At 46.3% G+C, this 11,676-nt stretch overlaps 1 protein-coding gene and 1 long non-coding RNA gene across 5 annotated transcripts in view; one reads left to right on the top strand and one right to left on the bottom strand.

Moving 5' to 3' along the window:
- Nucleotides 1-8,812, bottom strand: part of LOC147376828 (uncharacterized) — a 49,387-nt gene extending 40,575 nt beyond the window's left edge. For 2 of the 3 annotated variants that reach the window (XR_015161232.1, XR_015161234.1), the window contains exons 1-2: nucleotides 8,101-8,812; nucleotides 7,965-8,010 (exon numbers count right to left, since the gene is read on the bottom strand). This is a non-coding gene — a long non-coding RNA (uncharacterized LOC147376828). Of the gene's footprint in view, nucleotides 1-1,433; nucleotides 1,496-7,964; nucleotides 8,011-8,100 lie in introns of all 3 variants that reach the window. The other variant, XR_015161233.1, reaches the window with a different exon arrangement.
- On the top strand, nucleotides 8,419-10,190 carry DUSP23 (dual specificity phosphatase 23). Of its 2 annotated transcripts, XM_086393531.1 has the most exons (3): nucleotides 8,419-8,803; nucleotides 8,898-9,166; nucleotides 9,778-10,190. In XM_086393531.1, exons 2-3 carry the CDS (start codon nucleotides 8,900-8,902, stop codon nucleotides 9,961-9,963), a joined length of 453 nt encoding a protein of 150 aa, XP_086249657.1. In that variant the 5' UTR covers nucleotides 8,419-8,803; nucleotides 8,898-8,899; the 3' UTR covers nucleotides 9,964-10,190. The 2 variants fall into 2 exon arrangements, with proteins under 2 accessions (XP_086249657.1, XP_086249658.1); XM_086393532.1 differs by lacking the exon at nucleotides 8,419-8,803 and having other exon boundaries at nucleotides 8,811-9,166.
- Nucleotides 10,191-11,676: the final 1,486 nt, after the last annotated feature.

The following is an 11,676-nucleotide window of genomic DNA, read 5'->3' on the forward strand; positions in this document are numbered from 1 at the left end:
CTAGAGAGAGTGGTGTGGTCCAAACTGAATCTTGAGGGAGGAGAGGAGTTGATGCAGGGTCCAGGTAAGAACAGGACAGGTGAAGGGAACAGCGTGTGCAGAGGTACAAGAGAGGGCTCTGCTCTGCACCGCGTGTTGGAGACTCGCATTGACTCCAAGAAATGAGGTAAGATGAGGCTAAAGAGAGAAGCAAAGGCCTCATTCCAGAGGGATTTTTATGGCAGTCTACAAATGTCGGGATTTTTTTTTTTTTTCTTCTTCTTGAAGGCAATAGGAGTTACTCAAGAGCTGGGAATGTCAGGGCTGTGTTCTGCAGAGAAGCACCCTAGCTTCATAGAGGTAAAGTGTGAACAGGCAGAAATAGTGGAGGCCATGGGGGTGATGGTTCCTAAGGGGATTCCTGAAGGATGGGATGTGGATGGGAGGAAGTCCCACTGGAGGGAAAAGGGGATGTTGAGGTAGTCCAATGGGTTCTTCTCCTCTTCCCCAAATGGCAAGGAGGCTGGGACACTTAAGGATGATAAATCAGGCAATTTCAGTCCTGCTTGGAACATACTTTAAAGGCGGAAACAGTAGAAAGTGATGTTTCAAGAATTTCTCCAGAAAGGAAATCAAGGAGCCAAGCCCTTCCTGGAACAAAAACAGGAAATTCACAATACACATCTAAACATATTTTTTTGGATAGCTCCCTAACCAGTGGAGAAAGCAATAGATTGTTCCAACCGGGGACACTAAGTGTCTGGAACAGACCTGAGGCATTTATCCAGGCCAGTCATGTCTCTTGAGGCCTTTTTCCCTGTGCTAATTGTGGGCTCCTGTGCCCACTGCCCTGCTCATCCAAAGACACCTGGAGATGTCAGGAACCACCTCTTATGACCAGGCTGTTTTAGGCGCTACTGATAACTGTCCCACAGAAGGGAAGACAGAGCTGTGGGATGAAAGGTCTCTCAACAGGGCTTCCTTCTCAGGCAGAGGTGTGCATATAAGCCACCTGGGATCCCACAGGTCTGGGAGGGGGCCTGAGATCCTGCATTTTTCACAAGCTCCCAGGCCATGTGATACTGCTCAGCTGTGCACAACACTTTGAGAAACGCTAGTCTACAAGTGGTCAGAGGATGAGCCAGGAAGGTGGGGAGGTGCCTAGTGGGAATGAGACAATGATAATTCCTATGCTCCACTGATTCATTGTATTTGTCACATCTGCCCTGGAAAATGGACCCACGTGATCTAGAGTTTTAAAGACTGGGAGACTTAAAGGGGAAAAGAGACAAGAAATAAGACCACACTTTAGAAATCTCAAAAGTCTAGTATTGCAACCAGCATATTAAAAATAAAAAAATAAAACAATAAGGCACCTGTATTAGTTTTCTATTACTGTATGATCAATTGCCGCAAGCTTAGTAGCTAAAAAAAATACCCATTTGTTAACTCACAGTTCTGAGATCAGAAGTCCAACTACAGGTTAGCCGGATCCTCCGCTCAGGGTCTCATCAGGCTGAAATGAAGAAGACAGCCAGGCTGTACCTCACAATGGAGGCCCGAGTCCTCTAAGCTCATCCGTTTGGCAGAATTCACTTCCTTGAAGTTGTAAGATGGAAGCCTCTGCTTTCTTAGTAGCTGTCAACGGGGAATCAGCTCCCAGAGCCACCTTGCTGAGTGGCCCCCTTTTGCCATGTTTTGTGACATAATCATAGGAGTGATATCCCCTCATCAAAGTGTATAGTTCATTTGGGGCCATCTTAGAATTCCACTAACCACAGCATCCTATGACCACACTTCACATTAGAGACATTAGAGATACTCCCATCGGTCTCTAAATCATGTTATGATGATGGTGATGGCAGCAGCAACTTCCACTTGTGAACACCAATTGTGTGCCAGCATTTTGCCAGGTTTTAACATATTTCTACCTTATTTGACCCTATCAATAATCCTTAATAATCTATATCATTATAGACATCTGAAATGGAGACTTAGAAATTTAAAGTAATTTGGGCCAGGTCACATAGTTTAGTGACCCAGTGATGTTTATGAGGATTTCATATATATTTATTTATATTCACCTGTGTGTGTGTGCATGTCAGTCTCTCAGTCATGTGACTCTTTGTGACCCCATAGGCTATAGTTCACCAGGCTCCTCTGCCCATGGGATTTTCCAGGCAAGGATACTGGAATGGGTTGCCATTTCCTTCTCTAGGGGATCTTCCTGACCCAGAGAACAAACACAGGTTTCCTGCAGTGCAGGCAGATTCTTTGCTGTCTGAGCCACCAGGGAAGCCCATATACATATAAATATATATATATATATAAAACTAAAATATATATATGAAATATACATATATCTGCATCATTTGCTGTATATCTGAAACGCTGTAAATCAACTGTATTTCATTTTTTAAAAAGAAAAAAAGATAATGATTCCATCACTGCTGAAAATTTTCTCATTCCCTTTCTAGCTTATTGTCCTTCCCACACAGAGGCAACCATTATTCTGATTTCTATCACCACAGATTTACTTTGCCAGGCCTTAAACTTCACACACAGAAGATCATACTTACGTTCTTGTTGTGTCTGACTCCTTTTGCTCAGCTTAATGCTTTTGAGATTCATCCAGTGTTACTTTTATCTTGTTACTTGTTACTTTTATCAGTAGTTATTTCCTTTTACTGCTAAATAATATTCTATTTTATGGATGTGTATCACAGTTTGTTTATGGATGCTTTCCTGTTGGTGAATATTGGTTTTCCTGACATTTTTTGATTATTATGAATAAAGCTTCTAAGAACATTCTTCTACAAGTGTATTAGTAGACAAATGATTTTGTTCTCTTGAGTAATTCTTAGGAACAGAATTACTGGATCACAGGGAGGTGTATATTTAACTTTATAAGCAACTGTAGAAAACTTTTCCAAAATAGTTGTACAATTTTACACTCCTACCACCAGTGTATGAGAGCTCCAACAGTCCCTTTTCTTTGCCAATATTTGGCATTATCAGTCATTTTAATTTTAGCCATGCTGAAACTCCAATACTTTGGCCGCCTGATGAGAAGAGCTGATTCATTGGAAAAGACCCTGCTGCAGGGAAACATTGAGGGCAGGAGGAGAAGGGGATGACAGAGGATGAGATGGTTGGATGGCATCACTGACTCAATGAACATGGGTTTGAGTGGACTCCGGGAGTTGGTGATGGACAGGGAGGCCTGGCGTGCTGTGATTCATGGGGTCGCAAAGAGTCGGACACGACTGAGCGACTGAACTGACCTGAACTGAGTGGGTATATTACTGTGGTTATGATTTGCACTTCTCTGATGACTACTGATGTAGGGACCCTTTTCAGGTAAGTATTGGCCTTTTCTATATAGTCTTTTAAGAAGTGTCCAAGTCCCCTGCCCAGTTTTTATTGGGTTAGTTTCTACTTCTTAGTTACAGGGGATTGAGTCCTAGTCTGGACCAACTGAATGACTCAATGAGCTGAGTTTCCTCACCTAGAAATAGTGAGGTTAAACCAGAAGATCTCTGAGGTTCTTTCTGATTTTTACACTTACACTGTGAAAAGTACAATGCCAAGATTTTCAGTAATTTCTTCCCTCTGGATCCAAGGGAAAGCAGTTTATAGAGCATGAATCCTGGAAGTAAGATAGTTTACCAAAACTATTCTCATCTCAAAGGTGTCTCTTACTGAGCACTCCCTCTTCTCTGATTCTGCTCTCACTTGAGAGTACTGAACAGCTTTGCAAAAACTAAAGCCCAGTCCCCAATTCCCTCTTTATCTCTAACCCCACCTAATCATAGCTTCCGGTATAAGACCTCCCCCTAATATCCCAACATGGTCTCAAGTGTGCTCCTGGAATGGTCTAAAAGAAAAACAGAATTTTAAGTGCCATGAAGGTGATAGAATTGTCAGAAAGTATATGAAATCAACTAGTAAGTTGTGAGCTATCTGTCACGGTATGTTCTGTAACAGTATAAAAATCAAAATACAAAAAAGACAGAGGAAGAAGGAGTGGGAGAGAGAGAGAGAGAAACAGGGAAAAGCTATCAGTGCCATCTTGTGGAAAGACCTATATTAAAATGTCCAAGGTAATCTGGCCACACCCCAGATCACGTCAGAGCCTGTACACTCAATACCAATGTGTACCCAGTAGACGGCAGGATAGCATCACCATTCATTTATAGCACCGGTGATGGTTGATAGGGAGTCCATTCCAATTCCTTGCTTCCTGTGCCAGGGCCAGTTATTAAATTATTTGTATATCATCCATAATTATATGAACACCACATAAAACCCACATACCTCCAATACCATATTTACAAACTCACACCCAAACTATTCTGTTTGGTTCCTACATACAGTATGGTTCTCCAAATGTAGAAAATGTGCATGGACCTATCACAACAATCCATCCCCCAAACACACACACACACACACACACAAACACACACACACACACACACACACACTTAGACCGCAGTTGTTTAGAGTATAACTCTTTCTTTGAAAAATAAACTTGATTTTATTTCACTTCTTAAGATTATTAGCAATTATTTCTCAGGACTTCCTTGATGATCCAGTGGTTAAAATTCTGTGCTTCTACTGCTGGGGGAGGGGATGGTGGAGAGGGCATGGGTTAGATCCCTGGTCTGGGAACTAAGATCCCACATGCTATTATGCATAGTAGAAAAGAAAAATTATTTCTCTTCTTTCCTTTTATTTGAATATTCCCATCTGTACTGGTTTCCTATTGCCACATAAGAAATTATCCCAAAATTTGATGGCTTAAAATATTAAGTATTTATTATCTCAGAGTTTCTATGCATGAGAAATTCAAGGGAGGCTTAACTGGGTGATTCTGGCTCAGGGATCCATGAGGCTATTATCAAGATGTTGGGCAGGTAGTCTAAGGTCTTGATGGAGCCAGAAGATCCACTTCCAAAATAGCCAGTCCCCTTCCACGAGGTTGATACAAAGCCTCCCGCATGGATCTCCCATGAGACTCCTCACAACACAGCAGCTGGCTTCTCCCACAAAAGAGCAAGTTAAAAACCATAATGTCCTTTATGACTTTACCTAAGAAGTCACATAGATAGGTAAAGTCATAAAGGGCTTCCCTGGTGGCTCTGACAGTAAAGATCTGCCTGCAGTGCAGGAGACACGGGTTCCATCCCTGGGTAGCGAAGATACCCTCAAGAAAGGAATGGCTACCCACTGTAGTATTCTTGCCTGGAGAATTCCACTGACAGAAGAGACTGGAGGGCTACAGTCCATAGGGTCACAAAGAGTCAGTCACGACTGATCGATTTGCAGTCACTGCAAATGTCCACTTAGGTTTGCCTTCTCTCTTCCATTCAGGAAGTCACATACCATCATTTCCACAAAATCCTGTTGATGACACAAACCAGCCCTAACAATGTGGGAAAGGATTACACAAGACATGAAGTGGTTCCCTAGGGGGGAGTATCCTTAAGGCTGGCTACCACACCATCCCTTCTTAAACTCAGTTTCCACATCATAGGGTCCCACGTCTGAACTGTGTTAAGACAAAAGATCAGAACACTTAAGACACTGGGAATTCTGGCTGCAGTCTAAGGGCCACAGGAACACAAATCCAAGCAACCCTCTGCCTTGGTAAGACACAGGGACTCACTTGGAGGAAGGAATTCTCTGACTCTGGCTTCAGCTCCAATTGCCGCTGGAATCAAGCCATCAGGGAACTGAGGCTTCGCCATCAAAGAGGACAAAGTCAAAACATTCTTATCAGCTGGGGAAGTGGGAGGTAGAGAGCCCTAAAACCATTATATTGGACTTTCAAAGAATGCTATTTCCAGCTTTTCACAACAGACAGTGAACAAAACGGAAGGAAGACCCTGTCCTCCTAAGTCTGTGCTGGTGCTTCCAATCCAAGCTTACCTTTCCCCTACTGACTTCTTTTGTGCTTATTGTTTCGACCCCATGGACTACAGTCCACCAGGCTCCTCTGTCCATGGAATTTCCCAGGCAAAAATACAGGAGTAGGTTGCCATTTCCTTCTCCAGGGGATCATCCCAACCCAGGGATTGAACTCACGTCTCCTGCACTGCAGATTCTTTAATGCTGAGCCACTGGGGAAGCCCTTGTCATAGTCTGCTTGTCTCAAATTGCAACTCTTTACTATTCCTGAATAAACTCATTTTGCTGGTGAAAAAAAAAAGATACAAACATCCATTGTCACATAGCCCTGGAGACTTGCCTACACTCCCAGAAATGTACTTTCACAGTCTTGCATATACATATTTTTTCATTCATTTAACATTTTTCAGCACCGTGTATGAGGCTCTATATTAGATGTATGAAATTCAAAGATGGAATGGCACAAACCGATAACCCTAATTCAATAAACTAACTACTCTACCAGGAGTACATATTTATATAAAATGAGATGGGGATAGAGATTAAATTTTCCTGAAGGTCAGGTAACACTTTACAGAAGAGTAAAGAAAAGAAGCTCAGTATTGCCTGGGGCTGGAGCCTACGTGTAGGAAGCGGACATTGTTTTAGTTGCAAGAATCCTAGCCAAGAAACCACCATAAAGGAGTTTTTCTTTCAGTGTGAGGCCCCGGGCCCAAGACAGAAAATTAAACAGTATTCTTGACAAGGGGACATAGACCAAGGCAGAGACTCAAGCAGGGTCTGTTAAAAGCGAGAGGCAGAGCAATAGAGACGGAGGAGGAATTTCTACAAAGGAAGCCCAAAAGGGGTTAATGGATGCACTTCAACCCCTGCAGAGACCCCATAGGAATCTCTGTCTCCCCTAGAAATGTCTTCTCTCTGGAAAAGATGGGCTTTGCCCTGGCTCTCAAGGAGGCAAGGAATGGGCATAAGGAGGTGGGGAGAGATGTGGAAAATTTTTCTCTAATGAGTGAGGGAGAGAAGAAAGGACAGCAAGGAAAAGGAACTAAGAAAAGTTCAATCTGATAGGAGCAAGTGCCTCTTGTCACTGAGGGAGTGCAATCAAATGCTGAGCTAGGGGTTGACTGAAGTTGCTGGGAGGAGAGACGGGGTAACGTGGCCGAGAGGCATAGTGGGAACACACTGGGATGGGCTAGAAAGAGCCGTGGTGAGTTGTGCAGGAAATGGGAGTGCAGACAGGAAGGACTTAATTAGGGCTGTGATTGTTCAGAAGAAAGGGAAAGGGTAGATCTGGAAGCTCCTGGAACCTGAGGAGAGTAGGTGGAGGCAATGCTTCAGTTGCCAGGATAAATGGTTAAGTGCGCTTTCCACAGGGTCAGAGCAGGCTTTGATCTTTGGAGGAAGAAAATTTCCTTTTCATTTTGCTGGAACCAAGTGTGTGGGTGAGAGGTAGATAGGGACAGGGAGGGGTGTATGTCTTCATGGTTCCCTGGGCTTGGAATGAGACAGATCTTGGCTCAACCAGCCCAGCTACTTACTAGCTGTGTGTGCTTAGGTAAGTTAACCAACTTCTTTAAGCCTCATGTGCAGAAGGGATATAAAATTACCTTCCTCGTGCGGCTCTTCCAGAAAGCACCTGGCCCGGGGCCTGGTTTGTAGGCAAATTCAATAACAGTTAACTATTTTATAATTACAATTAGTCTGATTACTAGAAGCACATTGTTCAAAGGAGGATATGAAACATTGAGATCACAGTTAAGACACTGTGTTCAAATCTACTTCCCCACCTTCTATGAATGACACATATAAACTCTAGCCTCTCCAGGGAAGGGTGACTCACAGAACCTGGGACTTAGGAAACATGAAGAGAAATTAAGAAATCCTGCAACTGTTGAAAATAAATAAATAAATTAAATAAAATAAAGAAATCCTGCAACTGTTTAACCCAGCTGAGGGGCATGAGGATGGTTATGTAAAGAAGCAGTAACCTTCTGTTGAACTTTAGAATACAATACTGTTTTGTTAAAGATTCCGGAGCTGAAGTGCTAGGCTTCAAATCCCCTTCCATCAGTTACCTCTTGGTCAAGTTCCTGAACCTCTCCAGAGCTTTAGTGTTCTCATCTGTAAAACAGGGTTAATTAGATTACCTACCACATAAGATTATTGTGGCAATTATATCAGTTAATACATGTAAAGTACTTAGGATAATACCTGACACATAGTAAATGTTCAATTTGTTAATCCTTTTAAGTTGTTGTCTTTGTTGTTGTTGTTATATAATTACTACCCCGGGTAAGATTTCAGGGCACCAGATGGCGGCAACACGGTTGTGTGTTTGTTTTTAATAATTCCAGCAGCGGAAAAATGAGAAGAGTCCCCTGTACAACAGTGATTCTCCCTTACTGGACAAGTTCTAAAAGTCACTGATAATGACTTGTCAGAGTCACTGTAGAGGGAATTCCTTCCTTAAGGATGATGTAGATTTACCATCTCTTAAACTCTTGGGCATCCACTGTGACGAAAATTATGAGAGCCAGGCTCTTGGGGGCAGGGGCAGATGGCCAGTGGTGCAATAACTCCCAAAGACCGCCAGGGAGCAGCAGAGCTCGACCCGGGGTTGCTTCATCCACAGAAAACAATTACTGAATTCCTTCTAGGTTTTCCTTCTTAGCTGTTTCTGCGGCCCACCAATCTCCGTGCGCACCGCTGCAGTAATCCCGCCCATTACTGACAATCCAACCAATCAACGAGTGTCCTGCTTGGGGCCGTATAGCTCCTCGCGGTCACTCAGAGCCAGGAGTTCGGCATTCTAGCCCCGCCCCCCAGGCGGCTTGGCCAATCCCCAGCGGCGGCGCAGGACGTCGCCCAGGATCTGTCCCAGAGACCACGTGGTCCCAGGAGGCGCCACTGCCTGGTAGGTGGAGGGTTACCCGGCCTGAAGGCGGGTGGGCGGAGCGGGACCGACCGGCTTCACCGCCGTTGACTTGCTGTCCTGTGCCCTCTTTCAGCCATGGGCGTGCAGCCCCCCAACTTCTCGTGGGTGCTGCCCCGCCGGCTGGCGGGGCTGGCGCTGCCCCGGCTCCCCGCCCACTACCAGTTCCTGCTGGACCAAGGTGTACGGCATCTGGTGTCACTGACGGAGCGCGGGCCCCCGCACAGCGACAGCTGCCCCGGCCTCACCCTGCACCGACTGCGCATCCCAGACTTCTGCCCGCCGGGCCCAGAGCAGATCGACCGCTTCGTGAAGATCGTCGACGAGGCCAACGCCAGGGGAGAGGTCAGCGGGCGGGGTCAGTGCGGGGAGGGAGGGGCTTGGGAGGAGTCAGCGGGGACACTAGGAGCTGCGGACGTCAGGGCCAGTTTTAATTTAACTGGGTTCCAGGAGAAAGATTGGAGGAAGATGGTGAGGCCAGAAGACCATTGTAACCATTACACCAGTACAGAAAGCCAAAGCTGTAAGAGGGAGGAGTAAAAAGAGGGCCCAGCGGGAGAATTGGGTTTGAGGAGAGGCAACAAAGAACCAGCTAAGTTCTTCTGAGTTGAGAAGGAGAAAGGGTGGACAGACTTTCTCTGGAAAGAAAGGGAGAGATTGGGGTTGAAGTCAAGGGCTATTGAGCAGACTCCAGAGCAAGGTTCTGTCCAAATGTGATGGAGCCTCTTTTAAAAAGGTAAACAGAAGCAGGAGAAATTCGTCTTGATAGTATAATTTAACCCAGTAAGTCCAAAATATTCTTTCAATATATAAGCAATATAAAATAAATTCTTAACCAGATATTTTCACTCTTCAATGCCCTACATCTTTAAAACTTGGTTGTATTTCACAAATGAGGGGCGGGAGAGTGTTGGGAATGTGTCGAGCTCCACCCCACCCAGCTCCCCCTTCCGCAGGCGGTGGCAGTGCACTGTGCCCTGGGCTTTGGCCGCACTGGCACCATGCTGGCCTGTTACCTGGTGAAGGAGCGGGGCCTGGCTGCCGGAGACGCCATCGCTGAGATCCGGCGCCTTCGACCCAGCTCCATCGAGACCTATGAGCAAGAGAAGGCGGTCTTCCAGTTCTACCAGCGAACGAAATAAGGGGCCTCCGTACCCTTCTGCCGGGCCCCCGCGGCCCTGATCTGTGCGTTAGATGGGGCCAGAGACGCAGAAGTGGGCTAAGAGTGCTAAGCTCTCCAGTACCCAGCTGGCTCAAGAGACTGAAGGAGCCCTTCCCTGCAGGCAGGACCTGGTAGGAGGAATGGCTGGAGCTGCACTGATGTGGGGGGTCCCTCTGCTGCTGCCTTGAATAAATAACTTAAAGAACAGCTCGCATTGCATAGCACTTTACAGTTTACAGAGTGCTCCCACACATCAACTTTTTTGAGCTTCTCAGTTGCTGCTGCTGCTGCTAAGTCTCTTCAGTCATGTCGGACTCTGTGCGACCCCATAGTCGGAAGCCCACCAGGCTCCCCCGTCCCTGAGATTCTCCAGGCAATAACACTGGAGTGGGTTGAGCTTCTCAGTAGCCTTGTAATAAACAAACAGCTGGCTTCCCGGGTAGCTCAGCCGGTAAAGAATCTGCCTGCAGTGTGGGAGACCTGGGTTCAGTACCTGGTTTGGGAAGATCCCCTCCGGAGGGCATGGCAACCTACTCTGGTATTCTTGCCTGGAGAATCCCCATGGACAGAAGAGCCTGGGGGGCTACAGTCCACGGGGTCGCAAAGAGTCGGATACGACTGAGCGAGTAAGCACAGCACAGCACAAAGGAAAAGCAGAAACCATCCCTGTTCTTTGGATGAGGTGGCCAAAGCTCAGAAAGCTCCAAGGTCACACTTCTGGAAAGTAGAAGTGTGGGCCAGGACTATAGCAGGCATTTTCAGCCTTTTAAAGATGCTGAAACTCTTATATATCTGCCCTCTGAAAATATTTGATGTGTCTTCTGGGGAACTGGTCGGTGAAAAGGAAACCAGTCTCTGGCAAGCCAGGGTCTCTGATGCTGGCAGGCCAGGAGGGCACCTGTGGACACAGCCCTTCAGTCCTGCCCACATGCCCCATGTGTGTCAGCCCTTGAGCCCTGTTGAGACAGTGAAGGCCTGCATGCTGTGTTCACAGAGAATCACCATCTCCGTCTCCCTGGGTCTGGGCGCCTCTCCCCAGCCTTAGGCTGCTCGGCTCACCTGTGACCTCCAATCCATTATGCTGCCCCACAGTCTGAGGCTGAGGAGTGCCGGAACCCAGCCTCTCTGGACAGAGGACATTAGATGGTTAAATGAAGACATTCAGGGCTATGAACCTTGGCCATGTTTCTGAGATGTTACCTTCACTTCCTGCATTGAATCCCACCCTGCCAGCACCACCACCACCACCACCACGCCTGCAGCTTCAAGAGACAGGATGAGTGGGATGGACTAGGCAGGTGAACATTTTTTGCTTTAACTCCAGTCTGAGTTCCTGTCTTCTCTTCTGGGATGTGCAGACCAGGCTGACCAAGCTAGATCAGGTAAGGATTCATCATGAAATGTGTACTCCGTGCCTGTGGGCCAGGCTTTGTTAGAAGCTGGGACTCTCCAGCTGTAGAACATGTAATTCACAGCCTCGAGGAGGTGGGTTCAACAGAGTCCAACCACAGAGAACAGGTATTATGACAGACACACATTCCATCCAGTGGGACATAGAAGAGGAGAGGGTTCCTCCATAGAGCCCATTCTTTGTAGCCTAGCCACCACTAGCCCCAAGCCACCCACTCCTCACTGCATCTTCCTTCCACTGCTGCCCCCTCAACTCTGCCCTCCTCCAACTCTTAGACAAAAG

Source organism: Bos grunniens, chromosome 3 (genome assembly GCF_055505025.1).
Source record: "Bos grunniens cultivar Pamir isolate PY7600 chromosome 3, Bosgru_T2T1.0, whole genome shotgun sequence".
Taxonomy (NCBI): Eukaryota; Metazoa; Chordata; class Mammalia; order Artiodactyla; family Bovidae; genus Bos; species Bos grunniens.

Excerpts from the sequence above, each read along its gene's own strand:
- DUSP23 (XM_086393531.1), top strand. The coding sequence starts at position 8,900 with ATGGGCGTGCAGCCCCCCAACTTCTCGTGGGTGCTGCCCCGCCGGCTG. Across the intron at positions 9,167-9,777 it reads AGGCCAACGCCAGGGGAGAG|GCGGTGGCAGTGCACTGTGC; the intron begins GTCAGCGGGCGG and ends CCCCTTCCGCAG.